At 55.8% G+C, this 16,018-nt stretch overlaps 1 protein-coding gene across 10 annotated transcripts in view; it reads right to left on the bottom strand.

Moving 5' to 3' along the window:
* Nucleotides 1–16,018, bottom strand: part of SPEG (striated muscle enriched protein kinase) — a 55,441-nt gene that overhangs the window by 29,518 nt on the left and 9,905 nt on the right. For 7 of the 10 annotated variants that reach the window (XR_016019769.1, XM_074313783.2, XM_074313793.2 and 4 more), the window contains 4 exons: nt 11,956–13,259; nt 9,859–10,002; nt 9,255–9,437; nt 2–177 (listed from right to left, as the gene is read on the bottom strand). Coding sequence is in view for 9 of the 10 variants with exons in the window: in XM_074313783.2 (XP_074169884.2) it covers nt 2–177; nt 9,255–9,437; nt 9,859–10,002; nt 11,956–13,259 (1,807 nt within the window). In the remaining variant the exon portion in view is untranslated. Of the gene's footprint in view, nt 1; nt 178–9,254; nt 9,438–9,858; nt 10,003–11,955; nt 13,260–15,485; nt 16,010–16,018 lie in introns of those variants that run through there. The other 3 variants (XM_074313816.2, XM_074313820.2, XM_088794323.1) reach the window with 3 other exon arrangements.

Genomic DNA, 16,018 nt, shown 5'->3' with positions numbered 1-16,018 from the left:
CCTTAAAGGTGGGGGGTGCCTTGGAACCAGTGTCAGAGGAGCGGCGATTCTGGCTGGGACTGGGCTTCATGGTGGGGGTTTGGGGCCAGATCTCCCCGGGCTCTGGGAACTCCTCTGGGGGGCTCAGGTACTCTTCGTCAGAGGTGATGGGGCTGCTGAAAGGGGATGTGGACCCACCTGGAGGAGAGGCAGAAGAGAGACAGTGGCACAGAGTGAGATGCCAGGGGAGGAAGGGGGGCAGAGAGGATGAGAGAACTAGATGGATCATTCTGGGGTCAAAGACCTGATAAGGTCTGAAACTCGCAGAGCCCCGAAGCTGAGGCAGCTCCTGCAGTCCTGCCCTGCCCTAACTTCACTTCTGGGGGCTCCCCCACGCTTGCTGAGTAACCTTGCCGGGTGTTTCCTGTCCCTGAGCCCCTGAATCCTGCTCTGCCATAGAATCTCCCAACACTGACCCTGCTTATCCTCCTGTGTGGGGAAACCATAGGGAATAGTCTGGGACCAAGGATTCCGACAGCAGAGGCACCGCTGCTGGGCCTTGTGGGAGACTTGGAATCCCACTGGAGTGGGAAACCCACATTCCTGGCACAAAAATCACAGGCTCCTAACGCAGGTGGTTCACATCTCTGGACCCCAGAGTGGCACAGCCAACACACCCATTTCTTGGGTGAGCTGGACTTGGTGCAGAGGAACACACATCTCAGACAAGCCCCATCCTGACCTCAGAGCCAGGGCCAATGAGGTGGCAATGTCCAGCCTGCCCTTCCCCCTCTCCCTTCTCAGCTTCCTGCCCCAGATACCCCAGGGGCACCTGTTGGCCCCAGCCCTGGAGCATGGACCCTAAAACTCTCAGGGGATGGGAAGGCAGAGTTTGAGTCATCCACATAGAAAGGTGGCTCAGCCTGGGGAAGAAAAGGGGGCACCAATACGGCTTTGGGGGAGGGGTGTCCCCAGGGCCCTGACGCCCTCCTCTGCAACTGGCCAGGGGCCCAGCCTCACTGAGCTGGCTCCTAGCCGACTGCCAAATACAGACATGAATCTTCCACAGCCCCCTGGCCCCTCCTCCCAGTTCCCCACCCCAAACTCCTGTGGCCTGGCCCCCCGCAGAGCTGCACCCCAACTCACCTCGAGACTCTGCACACGGACCCCAGCCTGTGCCTGTCCTGAAGCTCTGCCCTGGCACCAGGCCCTCCTGCTACCTGCCCACTACCCACCCCACCAGGCTCCCCAGGAAGCAGGAGCCCAGCTTGCTCTCAGCCCCACTCACTGGCTGACCCTGCTGAGGCTCTGCATGGGGACCTGGGGGAGGGGAAGGAGCCTGAGGAGGGGAAGGAGGAGGTGGGGGCTGGCCTGGTGGGGACAGGCTGGGTGGCAGGCAGGCAGCTGGCTGGGAGGCTGAGACCACAAGCAGCCTGGGCCTGGAGTGGAGGGGGAGGAGAAGGGAGGGGCAGAGCACAGCTCGGCTGTATTTAGCCACCCTGCTCATTCCCAAGCAGCAGGATCTGCCTTTTCTCTCCTTACAGCTTCTGGACCCTGACAAGCACAGAGCCCCCTCAGTGGTGCCTCCATTCAGAGTGCTGGGGCTTTGGTCCCCAAGAGAAGAGGTGGGTAGCCTGCACTGAAGCATCTAAGACACTTACCCTGACCCATTCATTTCCATGTGTCCACCAGGAGAGGTACTGATGGCAAATGGCCCCCGTTATGCCCCCTGCTCTGACCAAACCACCAAGATCCCCGACAAGCGCAAATACTACAGAGCCAGGCCACGCCCTCTTTCCTCTGGTGCTGAGAATCAGAGAACTGTCAGGAACTTCGGCCTCCTTCCCAGAGAAGTCCCCCTCAGTCTGAGGGGGTCCAGAATCCCACCTCTGCCTCTCCATCCTGCCATGGCAGGTTTGACCCAGCAGCCACCCCGGGACACTGGGCCTTCACCCAACACCCTTCCTACAGGCACTACCAGTTGGCAAGTGTCCCTCACCCAGTCAGCCCCACCAGGGCCAACAATCAGGATTCAGGCTGCTTCCCCCAGGAACCCCTCACAACTAGCACCCATCTGTATATGGGCTGGGGAAGGGGCTTGGAGGCAGAGCAGGAGAGTAGGGGAGCTGCTGAGAGGTTACGTGTCCTTCTGGCTCCTCCTATCACCCCTGCCCAGGGCCACATTCCCAAGCTATGACCTATGTTTCCCAGCACTGCCAGTGAAGAAGGGGGTGGGGACCAGCAGAGGAGGGGGGCCTACCATTCAGGCTGGCTGTTAGGAGGTGGGGGTGGGGAAGGAAGTCATTCAGAATGGTACTTGGTGAACATCTGCTTGGGGCTTGGCCACTAGCTGATGCTGCGAGCACAAGCATGACCCATGGAGGCGGGCGCCCCCTCCCCTCTGTGGAACCTGGTGAACTTCAGGGTCACCTCCAGGTTGGACTGCTCTAAGGCCACTCAGCCCGGGAGGGAGAGCAGAGATTAAAGCAGATGGGCAAAGTTTGCAGGGAGCCTCAGAGACTCCTGGTGGTGGCTGGGGGAACAGCACCCTGAGGGCATCCAGGGACCAGGGAACCCAGCGTTCTCAAGCCCCTCAGAGAGGGGCCTGTAAGAGCACCTAGGCAAGAGGCTCAGTCTACAGAGAAGGCAGAACTAGGTCTCTTCGAAACAAGGCCATGCCCCCACCCCTATGTACCACAAAACTGTGTGGATAAGGAGGCTGATCAGGGATCTCTGTCTCTGGGTCCCAGAGCCTCTGGGGTTCCACCAGACTTCAGTACCATCCCACTTTTCATTGGCCCCACCACCAAAACCATCTTTGTAAGCATCTCTACATCCCAGCCTTGCTCCACCCACAAGCCCAGTTCTCACTGTTGGAAACACTGTCAAACCAGCAAGGGAGTGGGGAACAGGTGTCCCCCAAACCTAAGATGCACTTAATTGCACCATGTAGGTGCTGCCCTACACACCCCACCACCCCAAACACGCTGACAGTGTGCACATGTCTGGCCTTTCAACACTGCTCCCAGGTCAGACTCACTTGATGAAAACACTGGCATTGGGGAGTCCACAAGTGGGGGCGTCCTCCCTCCCCAGACCAGTGCATCCAGTTCAATACATGTCCCAACATTCCCTGAGGCGTTCTCACAGTGGATACTGTCACAGCCACTTTACACGAAAGGCGTCATGCAAGGCCCTGTACATCAGGGATTCTCAGAATGGTGCTTGAACCACCTACATCAGGACTACCTGGGAGCCTGTTTAGACCATAAACTCCTGGGCCTTACTCTAAACTGAAAAATTAGATTTCCTGAAAGAGAAGTCAGGAAACTGCATTTAAAAAAGCACGCAGGCGATTCTTATGCACATAAAAGTTTAGGGACCCCTGTGGTCCTCATGGAAGGAGGATAACCCAAAGAGGCAGTATCACCAAGTCCCACCTCACTCAGCCACCAAACTTCAGGGCAGGGCTCAAGCTCGGGGATCTGGCTGCACAGCCCACATGCTTCCCACTGTACCACCTGGCCTCCCACCTGGCGCCAGGTCCCTAACTCTACAGCAGTGGTTCTCAAAGTTCACCGTGCCCCAGAATCACCCAGAGGGTTCCTTAAACCACAGATTGCTGGGCTCCACCCCAAGCTTCTGATTCCGTAGGTCTGGGATGGGGCCAGTAATATGCATCTCTAACATGTTCCCAAGGTGATGCAACGCGCCTGGTCTGGGGACCACACTTTGAGGACCACGGCTCTGTGATCTCCTCGGTCTCCCAACCTCCGCTCTTAGGCAGATGCTCATCAGCCTTTGCAGATGTGTCTCACCCAGCTTCTGTGTGTCACCCAGGTTGTTCCAGGGGCATGGAAAGTCACGAGGGTCTCTACCCCCACTGCCACCTCACACTTAGTCCCTGCAGTCCCCCAACTGTCCAGGAGGGCCTCCAGGTGTGGCTGCAAGGGCTAAGAGTAGCCAAAGCATGGTCATACACTCAGGAGCCTTCTGGCTGTTAGGAATGACAAGCCAGAGACACAGATGGCAACTGGGGCATGGAAGGGCCACAGGAGTGCAGAGAGCAGGACATTACTTTTGGCTCAGGGAAGAAGGGGGAACTGAGGGAAGGGATGGTCCTAGAATTAAGAGTTTGGTTTAAACAAGAAAAAGCATGTCTGGCAGAGAAAACCACACGAGGAAATGTTCAGAGGCAGAGAGTACGTGCAGAAAACTGTAGTTCAACTCTCTGGTTAGGGAACTAGGTAAAGAAGAAAGCAATGGGACCTGACGATGTTAGAGCAGGTCCCTCCCGATGCCTCAGCTGCCTGCAGCCACCCTCAGACCATCTTCAGTTCCAGATGGTGGAGGCCAGCTTCAGGACTGTGGCCTTCACTCTGAAGGCAAAGGGAGCTCCTTGAGGCGTGTGGAGAAGGGAGTAGCGTGCTAGAGGTTAACAGGCTTGCGAGTGGCCGCGCCATTCACAGTCTGCTCTCCACATGGACTGTCTCAGTAAGTTCCTCCAGACGCGATTTCTTTAAATGTCTGCTGTGGTAATCCCACCACAGAAGTGAGGAAAAAGGAGGACACAGGCCCGCCTGTAGGTGGGAATTTCCATGGGTCTTGGTCATTAGTATCTCCCCTTGGAAAAGGAGAAGAATTGTGCTGAGAATGTTTTGGTTTAAAAACGGACAAGGAAGCAGAAAGAATTTCACGCAGTCAGCCTGACCTAGCTATGGAAGGTTAAGTTCTTACGTATGATTATTCAGGGCTGCTGTATATTAGATGAAGCATTGGGGCCCACCGTAAATTAGGTCCCCATTCTTCTGATTGGCTGCGTGCAATGACCCCCATTCTGAGGTAGCAGCCCTGGGAGGGACAGACCTGCTTCTGGTAGGCAGAAGTGCAGAGGGTGGACAGAGTCTGGCCAAGGGACCATGCTGCTTTTTTAGATGTTGTCCAAACCCCACCCCTATGGAGGGGATCTTGGAATGCCACATGGCCCTACCAAGGATGGAGAGTGGGGCCATGTGGCATTCCAAGATCCCCTCCATAGGCAGCCATTCCCTTCGCAAGGGAGAACTTGCTGTACCAGGGCCAAGGCCAGGAGAAGAGGGGGGCAGACAGTGGTACTATAATTTCTTTCCTTTCCTTTTACATTCAGGAACCGCCAAAGCCCCCTCTTTTCTGTGGTGATGGTGTGGGATCAGGAGATTTGCTAAGCCATATCCTCTGGCCAACACGTCCTTATCTAAATCTTCAGCCTCACAAAGCTTCACAAATCTTACTGAGGCAACCCAGGAGTTATAATGATCCTAGCTGTACAGAAAAAAAACATGGTGGCCAGCTAAGGGAAAGTGAAGAGGCCAAGGTCTCAGCTGGAAAATGCTCGAACCTTGGGCTCCAATATGTGCGACCTGTGCGTGAGGGGCAGACTGCAGGCGGCAGGACGGGGGGCCAGGTGCACGGAGCCTCTCGTGGTCCCCTTCCTCCTCACCAGAGCCCTTGTGGGAGAGCCAAGTGTGTGCACACAGCAGGCTCACAGCCTCGATGGAGGGGGAATCAAGAGAGAAAGGAGAGATAAACCCCAGTCTGACCCACTCGCAGAGGCATCGGCAGCCTTGCCCTCCCCACTCTGTGAGCTCATGAGCACAATTCGACCTGAACACTGAACCTCTTCTGAGTAGAGGAAAACGGAGAGAATGGTGCAGTGGTTAGGAGTGTAGACTTGGGAGACCCAGAGATAGGGCTTCAAATCACAATCCAGCCTCCCAATGACCCCTGCTCCTAGAGCTAAGCACCCCAAAAGGGGAACCACTAGCCACGGAGACTGTTTAAACATAAAACAAAATGAAATGAAAAATTCACTCTTCAGTCACACCAGCCACAGTTCAAGTGCTCAGTAGCCACATGTGACTAGTGGTTACCATATTAGACCGTGACATGTAGAATATTTCTATCATCATAGAAAGTTCTAGTAATTAGCACTACTCTAGAGCAATTTACTAAAGCTTTCCAAGTCTCAGTTTTCTCATCTGTTACATGGGCATAATAATAGAACCTATTCCACAGGGTGGAGTAAATGTGAGAACCCAATCAACACAGGGCCTGGTACATACGAAGTGCTCAGGAAACGCTAACTAGCCAAGTTATTTTCATCTGCCACCCACACTAAGTTTCTTGCTTCACAGGTGAGTATCTCTAACACCCTAAATTACCTATTGCTTATAACATTCCTAGGCAGATTACAGATGCTCAGTGAAGGTGCTAGCCTTGTGCTATCTCAGTGTCACTTTACTTGTCATGTTTTCTTCTTCCCATCTGCAAACTGGGAATAACACCACCTGTCATGTCCCTCCAAAGGATACACAGTTGACCCTGAACAGCACAGGTTTGAACTGTGAGGATCCACTTATAATACACGGATTTTTATCCCCTAATTGATCTGCGTAGTTCAAACCCATGTTGTTCAAGGGTCAACTGGTGGCTGGCAATCTGCCTATGCGGAGGACCCAGTAAGTTATATGCAAGAACAGTAGGTGCCCCTAACTTTGTTCAAGGGTCAACTACATATGGTGTGAGTGACGTAGCTCAAGTAAGGGAAGTGATGTTAAAGGGTTTGGAAAAAAGTACATGGCACTCTCCAAACACATGAGACTGTTTAGAGACATAGCACTTGGCATCCAGTTGGTACTCAATAAACGCCTGTGTGATGGATGCAGGCAGCTGCGAAATGCTTAGCTCCGGTTAAGCACACTTCTCATACACCATTCCCCCTTCCCTACCCCAATACACACACACCCTTTGGGAACTTGACGGTGGTGTCAGCAGTTATTCAGTGGGGTGGGGCGGGGGGGAGGGACCCATGGTTGCCTAGGGCTGCCAGAGCTAGTGAGGACAGACCCTGCCCCCCCCAAACCACAGGACCTGAGTAACTACATTCTCCAGTTGCCGATTCCCTGTTTCTGTGGTTCTGAACCAGGAATTAAGATCCACAGGCCCTCAAAAGCAAGCCCTGTTGGAGTGGACACCCTAAGAGGGCACCGGGCAGCCAACCCTGGTTACCAAAGGTGGGGGGTGAGGAGCAAGAAAAGGAGGTGGTTCCACAAGGCCTCTTCCCACAAGACACTACACACTCCTACCCCACCTACAGCCACAGTGCCGGACACCCTTCCCTAGCCCCAGTCCCTCACTCCTTATAAACAAAGGCTTGGGACCCTGGACCTTGCCAAATGTCTATACCACCCACTGGTTCGGCCCACTCCTGCTGCTCTCCGGGACCACTGGCCCCTGTCCAGCTTCTCTGGACCAAACAGTGCCTTGTAGGGTAAGAAAGTCTGCTTCCTCCAGGAGAGCTGAATCTGGACCCACGTGCCTGCCCCTCAAGCCTGGGGCCTGGAGCCAGCCTGACTTTCGGGCGCTGTTCTCCGGCTGCAAATCCTGGTGTAACTGACTGATGCGATGCAGCCTTTATGGGTCCCCAGGATGGAAGAGGCACAGAGATGCTGTGAGAGGCTGAGGACCCAGCAGCTGTGGGCTTGGCAAGGGTGGGGAGGAGGCCCCAACGCACAGTCTAAAGAAAGGGCAGAAAAGGAAAAGGCAGCTTCCCAAAGCTTCAGAGCCTCACGGAAACCTGAAGTCCTATGCACAACAGCACCCCTTAGTAACACTAGCAACTAACATTTGTCTGTAGCTTTATAGGTCATAAAGCTCGTTCACACATTTGCTTTCTTTCATGAGAATCGCACAATTATCTCTGGTTTACAAATGAGGAAACTATAATGCAGGGAGGAGGTTCTGGGCAAAGACAGAAATCCCAGTCAAGTGCTGACAGCTGCCTTGCCCCAAGCCTCCTTCCCAACCTTAAAAGGCTACCAAATGGCCCTGAGCCAGCATTGGGGCACCTTCCCACTCCACCCCTACCCTTCGCCAAATCTCAGTCCAATCCAGGTATTGACCAGAGTCCTGGAGCCAGGCCTGGGCCCCTTAAGAGGAGCTGGGAGTTGAGTCAAAAGCCAGATCCCAGAGGTAATGGAAGGACAGAAGCACATTATGGAGGGAGGAGTATGTTTCAGTGAGGTGGGAGGGGTGAGAAGGAAAGAGCCTAAAACCTGGGCTCCTGGGAGGGGTCTGTAAGCTAAGGAAGATGAAGACCTGCCCTTCCATAATGCCAGATAGGTGTTACCCAAAGGACCTCCTGCAGGACTGGCACTCAGGTCAGATACCACCAAGAACTCCCTAATTATGAAGGTGTTGAGGCTCTGGGAACACAGCAAGACAGGCTCTGAAATCTTGTCTCCTCCAGGGCTGAGTGAAAGAAAGGGACAGAACAGGGTGTGCTGTTCCCCCTCCTGACATGCCAACCCCTCCTGCTGACTGTCTAAATCCCCGCCCCTTTCAGGACCCTGACGTCTCTCAAGCCAGCATCCCACCACACTGGCCGGCTGTGTGACTGTGCTAGGTACATGGTTCATCTGCCCTGCACTGTCTTCCGACCGAGGTCCTCTAATCGAGGTTGATCACCCAGTGGTAATATCCTTGAGGGCTGAGTTTGCATCTTTTCTTTCTGAAATCCCCTTTCCCAGCTTCATCTCTCCCCACCCCCCACTGCCCCGGGTCAGCGCACTGTCAGGCTCAGCAACCTGAATGGGTAGACCTGGCCACATACACGGACACCAGTCCAGCCCTACCCTGAGCCTGAAAGCAACTGGGCTTAAACCCAAAGGAAATAGTCCGACACCAAGTGAGGACTTTCATAAAAATAGAAAACAAGGCAGCTTCAGCCACTACCACCTCCCAAGGGGTGCTCTCAGCTGTACCCTCTTTAGGGCTTTGGGTTCAACAGAAAGAGCAAGGGACGCACTTAAAAGCATCTCTTTTTACTGGGGTGGGGAGGTGCTGTTCTAGAGAGGAAATGACCTCAGAAAGTTCCTGATGGCTTTTAAGCCCGTTGAGCTGGAAGAGTCTTTTTCTCGGAGACTCAAGGATAATTTGCTTTCCCCACAGGACCCTGTTCAGGGAAATGCCATGAAAGGCTGGCATTTAGACAATGTCTGAAGACAAATTGCAGTGACTTTATGAATTGACCAGCTTGGTGTGTGCCTTGGGAATTTGGCCTCTGACCTAAGGACAAGGCCATTTAAAATGCTTCTACCAGAGCAGCCAACACAAGAGAACACACTGTGCACACTGGTTGAGAGCCAAGCTCTAGGCTGGGAATGGTAAAGGAGCCGAGGCCCACAGGGAACAGTCACTGTTCAGCCCACCCAGCCCCAGGGCCCAAACGTTCCTACCAGGTCTCACGGCCAGCGTGGCAGCGCAGCTGGCCTGGCCCAGCTCGTTGGTGGCAGTGGCTGTATAGTTCCCAGCATCAGCGGCCTGGGCCTCGCGGAGCAGCAGGGTGTGCCGCTCGCCCTCAGCCCGGATGAGAAGGTGGCCATCACTGCACAGCACAGACCCATCCTTCTGCCAGGACACTGCGGGGAAGCATCAGGGTGACTGAACTGCCATGGCCCACAAGGGCCCACTGGGACCAAACTCCTCCTACCCCACGCATCCCATACACAACCAAAATCCTCTCCCCAGCCTAGGGAATTTGGAGGACTCCCCTCACTCACAGAAGCCCAGGCCTGCCCTCCCCCCGCTCAGGGAATTCTGGGGAAGCTCTAACACACACACACACACACACACACACACACACACGTCAGGCCATTCCACCCATTCCTGCTGCTCTCTGGGACCACTGGCCCCTGTCCAGCTTCTAGAAGGCCACTGGACGCAGGGACCTCTGGCCATGGAGCAGATGATCGCTCCTCTTCCTCCATCCCTCCCTCCAAGGATTTGAAGAACTCCCCCTCCGAGTCTCAACCTGAGCTGGGCCCCAACCCCAGAGCTCACCTTGCGGCAGGGGGTTGGCGGTGATAATACACTTGAGTAGCACATCTGCCCCTGGGGCCACCACTGCATTCTGCAGGGGGATCTCAAACACGGGGGCCTCCAAGGGCTCTTCTCCGGCAGACACATAGGAGTCATCTGAAGACTCTGCCGAAAACAAGGATGACAGGTAAACGGACCTGGTCCCTGGGAATGATGCAAAGGGACAGGGTGTGATGGCAGCCCGAATCCTGGAGAGCCAAACCCAGACAGAGGGGCTCTAGAAGGCGGGAGTTGAGGAGCAAAGGTCTCTTTCCTGTATGTCCTGAGACAGAGAAGAAAGGAAGGCAAAAGGGGCGTTCTCAAGCGAGACAGGGCAGCCAGAACTCTATATTAGTATGGCTACTCCTCAACTGCAACCTCAATTAAGTGTTGGTTCTGGAGGAAGGCAGGGACTCATGCTGTGTCTTTACCCAAATCGGTCATCAGGGACAGATCAGGCCCTGAGGGGCACAGGATTTTACAAGCTGCCACATAGAGAGGGCAAGCTGATAGCAACCTGAGACTTAAGCAATAATAATGGTGTCACAGGGCAACACATAGTGTACTGTCAAATTAGTTATGCCTGACTCTGGGTGGTGGGATTTAAAGATGATGTAATACAGAATTGTACACCTGAAGTCTATGTAATTTTACTAACAATTGTCACCCCAATAAATTAAAAAAAAAAGAATAATAAAAGTATATGAAGAGGCAAAAAAAAAAAATTAGTTATGCTGCTGGATTCAAAAAAGGGAGCAGCTGGTGGGTCCTGTAGCCATCTGAGAGTCCCCTTAAAGATTAGCTTGGATTCTGTCCATTCACTAAACAGTAACACTGTACTGCACTGACTACATACAAAGCTCTGTTTGGCACCCAGAATACAACACAAAATAAGATGTGGACCCTGCTTACGGGATGCTTGTACACAGAGATCTCTCTGGGTATTTTCCAACACTGATGTTCTATAAACTAGATAAAGCAGAGTGCCAAAAGAGTAGTGAGAGTCCCAATTATGCTGTCTTCTAGCTACACAACCTTGGGCAAATTAGATAACCTCTCTGCACCTCAGTTTTGTTATCTGTACGATGGAGCTGATAAATAACACCCAACATCTTGCAGAGCTGGCGTACAGATTAAATTAACACCCCTAAGGGCCCAGTTAACACAATGCCTGGGACATGGCTGCAATAATGGTGGCTAGTAGGATGATGGACAGGAGTCTAATCATTTCTAAAGGTTTTGAGGTGGCAATACTTACATGAAAAATAAAGTAATTCTGCTGAAGGAAAATACAGGATGGTGAGTGCAATGAAAGAGACACTGACAGGGTCTCCTAGAAACAGCTGGTGGGGCATCTGGCCTGGGGAAGCAGCAGGGGCTGGCAGCAAGTGAAGGATGGCTTCCTCTGCCTTGCTCCAGGAGTGGGCACCAAGTTGATGTTCAGGATGAGCAGAGTTAGGGGAAGAGGCATTCTGGCTATTGGCCATCACCCACAGGAAGATGGGGAGACAACACAGAGGCTGGCATGTGACCAGTCACCTCAGGGATGCAGAGATTCAAGGATGGGAACGAGGAACATAGAAGGGGAGGCTGGGTCAGATCTTAGTGGCGAGGGATGGGTCAGGGGATGGTGCCAGGATGGGGAAGGCAGAGATGAGAGTTGGCTGGTCCAAAGCTTGCCTGTAACAGGAACCTGACAAATTATTTATTAAGACAGGCTTCCATTTCTTCCCCCACAGAGGAGTGGGCTGTGGAGGAGCTCTTTAGATCTCCACCAGTGTCCTCCATCAGTTAGGTCCTTGACCCTATAGACTAGAAGGCCACTGGACGCAGGGGGCCTATGGCAGGGATATGGGCTTGGGGGTCTTTGCTCACATCTTGGCTCCACACAGCCTCCATCAAAACACATTCTGCCTCACCAGCAGGCAGCTTTTAGCACAGCGACCTTCACAACCCTTCACTCAAACTTGAGCTGGGGTCCACACCCTCCCTGGGAAACCATACCCTCGCAACTGCCTACCAGCCTCCCTCACCCCAAAGGCCCTCTCACCCATGTCCCAGCAGTTCCTCAGGCCTTACCAAGTTCAGGCGAGGTGGGCCGGGCCCTGCGACCTCTCCCCTGGCTGCGGGCCCCTCGGCGGTCCCAGGGCCCCCAGGGACCGTCCTCCTCAGGCCCTCGGCGCAGCCTCTTCTCGGCCTCAGGCCCCGCCCTGTTCTTCTCCAAGGTCTGGGGCACAGCAGCGCCCTCCTGGCCCGGCGTGGCCCATGGTAGGAAGCGCACGGCCTGAGCCGGGGGCTCCCGCTTCCGACCCGGGGGAGCTTTCGTCCTGCCTTCGGGGGTATCGGCTGGGGCGGGGGCCGGCACTGGGCTCCGGCACTCCTGGATGGCTCTGCCCCGGGTCAGCGGGAATTGGTCCCGGCGCCTAACCTCCTGCTGCGGGCCTTCCCCCAGCTCTGTCCTGCCCGCCGGTCCGCGGCTCCGGGGCCTCCCCGGCTCGTCCCCGGGCCTCCCAGCGACGATCGGAGGCGGCGGCTGGGCGGCGGCAGGGCTCACGGCCCGCGAGGTCTTGGGGGTGGAGGGCTGGGAGAAGAGCGGGGGTTCGCCAGGCTCTCGAGGAGACGGGGCGCGCTGCAGCGTGGCGCGCAGTGACTCGTGTGAGCGCACCAGCTCCTCCCGCGACGTGGAGCGGCGGATGCGGCCCAGCTCCTGGGCGAAGCGCAGCTCGAGGTCGGAGGCCGGGCTGCGCTGACGCGTGCGCTCATCCAGCGAGGCTGCCTTCTGCTGGAACAGGCGGCGCCGCTCGGCCACACTGCCCGCCGGCGCCCGCAGCTCCTCCTGTGAGGCCCCGGGCGAGCCCCATGGCGCGTCGCCCTGGGACTTGGGCTGCTCCAGCGAGCGGGCCTTGCGCAGGGGCACCCAAGGCCGCAAGGGTGCCGGCGGCGAGTCGCTGCGCTCCAGGCTGCGCCGTCGCTCCTCAAAGAACTGTAGCTTGTCCAGGATGCGGGAGCTGGCGCGCACCAGCCGCGGCGAGCGGCCCTGCGCCGACAGGCGGCCCGAGGCCTCGCTCAGTGGCGTCTGGGGCCGGGACTCAGCCGTGCCCGCTAGAGAAGGCCCCGACGACTTGGCCTTCTTCCCTCGCTTCTCTTCGGCGGTGGTGCCTTCGGGCAGCACCAGCTCCTGAGTACGCCGGTGGGGCGACGTAGGGGTGGCGGGGGGCTGAGTGCTGGGCCCCGGCGGGGGCCGCTTACCCACCCGAGGGGACGGTGGAGGCAGCAGCGCGGATTTGGAGGGAGGCGGTAGGGTCGGGCGACGTGGGGCTTCGCTGGCCGGCTGAGGCTGAAGGTCGGGCTCCTCCCTGTGCAATCCGCTCTGAGGGACGCTGCTGAGGAACCGAGACGAAGAGGGTAGAAGATTCAGGGGGGCTCTCCTGCTAGACCTTCAGGAGACAGGAGTTGGGCAGTGGGGCATGCTGGGAAGGCTTGGAGGTGACATGGGCCAGACCTCCGCCCCCTCCCCGCAAAGAGAAGGCACAGCCAGAGCAGGTGCTGGGGAGAGGTGGTGGCTCTAGCACCAGAACACCGGGCTAGTGGCTCTGTCCAGGTACAGACTCAGCCCCAGGGGCTGGGGCCAGCCCCCTCCCTCCAGCCATGGAAGCTGGGAAATAGCAGAAACAGAACTTAGCGGTAGGAGAGAAAAGAATGAGGCTTAGGATCCAAAGGATGAAGTGGTGAAGGAAGGCGGAAGGGTTGAATGGGGAGGGGCCCTCTCAGGAATGTAGCCTCCCACTCATTCCGGCCCCCAGCTGGCCCCCACAGCCCTGCCCATCCTCAACAGGACATATCCCCTTCACAGCAGCCCCAGAAGAACAGGCTCCAGCCTTCAGAGCCTTCTTTCTGGAAGCAGTGCCCCATCCCTGGGCTTACCTAGCACCAACCCAGACCTGAGTCCCTCACCAGTGTGGACAGGACCCAGCACGCAGTAGCTGGGGTCCCTGGGGTGGGAGATCAGGGCACCCACATCCCCGTTCTCATTGATCAATCTGCCCCCAGTCTAAGCCTTTGACTTTGTCCTGTCCCTGGGAAAGTTACCTGAGTCTTTGGAAGTCTCCTGAGAAGCACAGAAGCTCCCCAAAGGGGTACGCTCAGAAATAACTCAGCTCAGAAATAACTACTGCGTGGGCTGGAATTGGGAGTGTGGGAGAGGAGGTAGGAAGAGCTGGTCAGCCCAGCGTGCCCCTCTCACCTACAGAGATTTGAGGCCTAAGAGCTGGACCTCAGTTTCTCCCATCTTGACCCTTCCAGGGCACATCAAACGTAAAGATTAGCAAGAAAAGGAATCTGAGATGTCAGCATCACACCTGATACATTAGAGAGAGCTTAATAAAAAGTTGTGGAATGGCTCACTGAGTACTTATTGCGTGTCAGGCATGTACTAAATGCTTTAAATGCACTGAGCACTTAATCCTAGCAATGCTTTGAGGTAGGAACTGTTATTAGGTCCATTTACAGATGAAGAAACTGAGGCTTAAAGAGGTAAAGTGCCATATCAAGGTGAGACAGCTAGGAAATGGTTGGTGCTAGGTCTGAAACCCAGGAAGTCTGACTCCTGAGCCCTTGTTCCCTCCAAAATGTCTGTGATTCTGGGGGCACAGAAGCGAGGAGAAATAGGGTACTGGTCACAAGGAAAAGTCCTAGGGGTGCCTGAGTATAAGGATGCTTTAGACTACGTGAGTCAGCCACCCCCACTGCATACCCCACCTTTGACATTGGGGGCAGGGGCCGGGACACAGCCACCCATATACCCTGAGAGAGTGGAACCATAGCCAGCCACCTGCAGGGAGGCAGAGTCTACTTTGGGGGAGGGATAGCAGAGTCCCTGAGGAATGGACTCAGGGAACTGGGTGAGGCATGGAGAGAAATAAATCAGAGCAGAGGAGGCCTCTTGCAGGCAGTTTTGAGCTCCAGGCCAGCCTCTGTACCACAGACATCACTAAGGAAATGGGTTCCTCCGAAGTTGCCATAGCAACTCCAGGCTCCCGCTGGGGCCTGGCAAAGACAGACAGGGAAGAAAAAGGCAAGTCTAGGGCATAGGAGCACCTGGCTAATGCCAACCAGATAAAGCAAGGGAGCCTCTCCTGCCCCTGCCCAGACTTCTACCCTGCCCACCACTAAACCACTCCAACCACCCTCAAAGCAGCCTCCCTGCACCAGACTCCTTCCTTCCCATCCATGATGGTACCTCCCCCACACCCCCACACAAATCAGGCCCCCTCTCAGGTCCCCAAATACCCCCCAATACCTCTATCATCAGCCATTCCCTTCTATCACAGCACTCCCTCCTGTATCTGCCAGTCCCTAAATCTCCAAAAATGGCTCCAATGCCTTATTCCAACATCTCTCCTCACCGCCCCCCTACCAGGACAACCTTCAGCCCCATCCTCAGGCGTTGCCCACAAGATCATCCCAGGCTCCAGCCTCCATCATTCCAAGCCCTCTGCCTCCACCCCAGCTCCCTGTCTCCATCCCTCCCTGCTCCGTGCCCTTGCCTCCCCCACACCCCACATCCTCCTGCTTTCCCAGGCCCCTGGCCCCATCTGCCCTCTGACCACCTCGCTCTCTTCTCTCTCCTGGTTGCGCTCTTGCTCCCTTGCTCACGCCTGCTCTCCCGGGAGCTGCTGTGGTTCCGTTCCTCCCAGAAAAAGGCCCACATGGGAACAGGAATGTGCAGAGAGATGAAAAGGCAGCAGCTGCTGAGACAGCAGGCACGGAGGGGGCCCCTGAGGGGGGGAATCCTGGGGACAACTGGAGCCTGAATGGTCGAGGTGGGAGAGGGCCCCTGGGAAAATGGAGACCTTGGAGGAAAGGAGGAAAGCACAGAGGGGTCCACAAGACCATGGAGATGGCACGGTGACCAGGACAGTGGGAGTGGGAGGGTGTGGGTGGTGATGGCACAGGAGGATGGTGCAGTGTGGGAAGATAGAGTGAGTAGCTGGGGCCAGAAGTGGAAGCAATGGGGGGTGGAGAAGTGCAGCGGGGTGGATGGTGCCCTGGAGATGGGGGTGGAGGCTGATGGAGCGGTGAAGGGCAGTGCAGGACAACATGGTGAGGTGGGAGAGTGCAGGCCCACGTGAGGCCATTACTT

Source organism: Rhinolophus sinicus, chromosome 17 (genome assembly GCF_057876585.1).
Source record: "Rhinolophus sinicus isolate RSI-liver-muscle chromosome 17, RSI-T2T, whole genome shotgun sequence".
Taxonomy (NCBI): Eukaryota; Metazoa; Chordata; class Mammalia; order Chiroptera; family Rhinolophidae; genus Rhinolophus; species Rhinolophus sinicus.
This window is presented reverse-complemented; position numbering and strand designations above follow the sequence as displayed.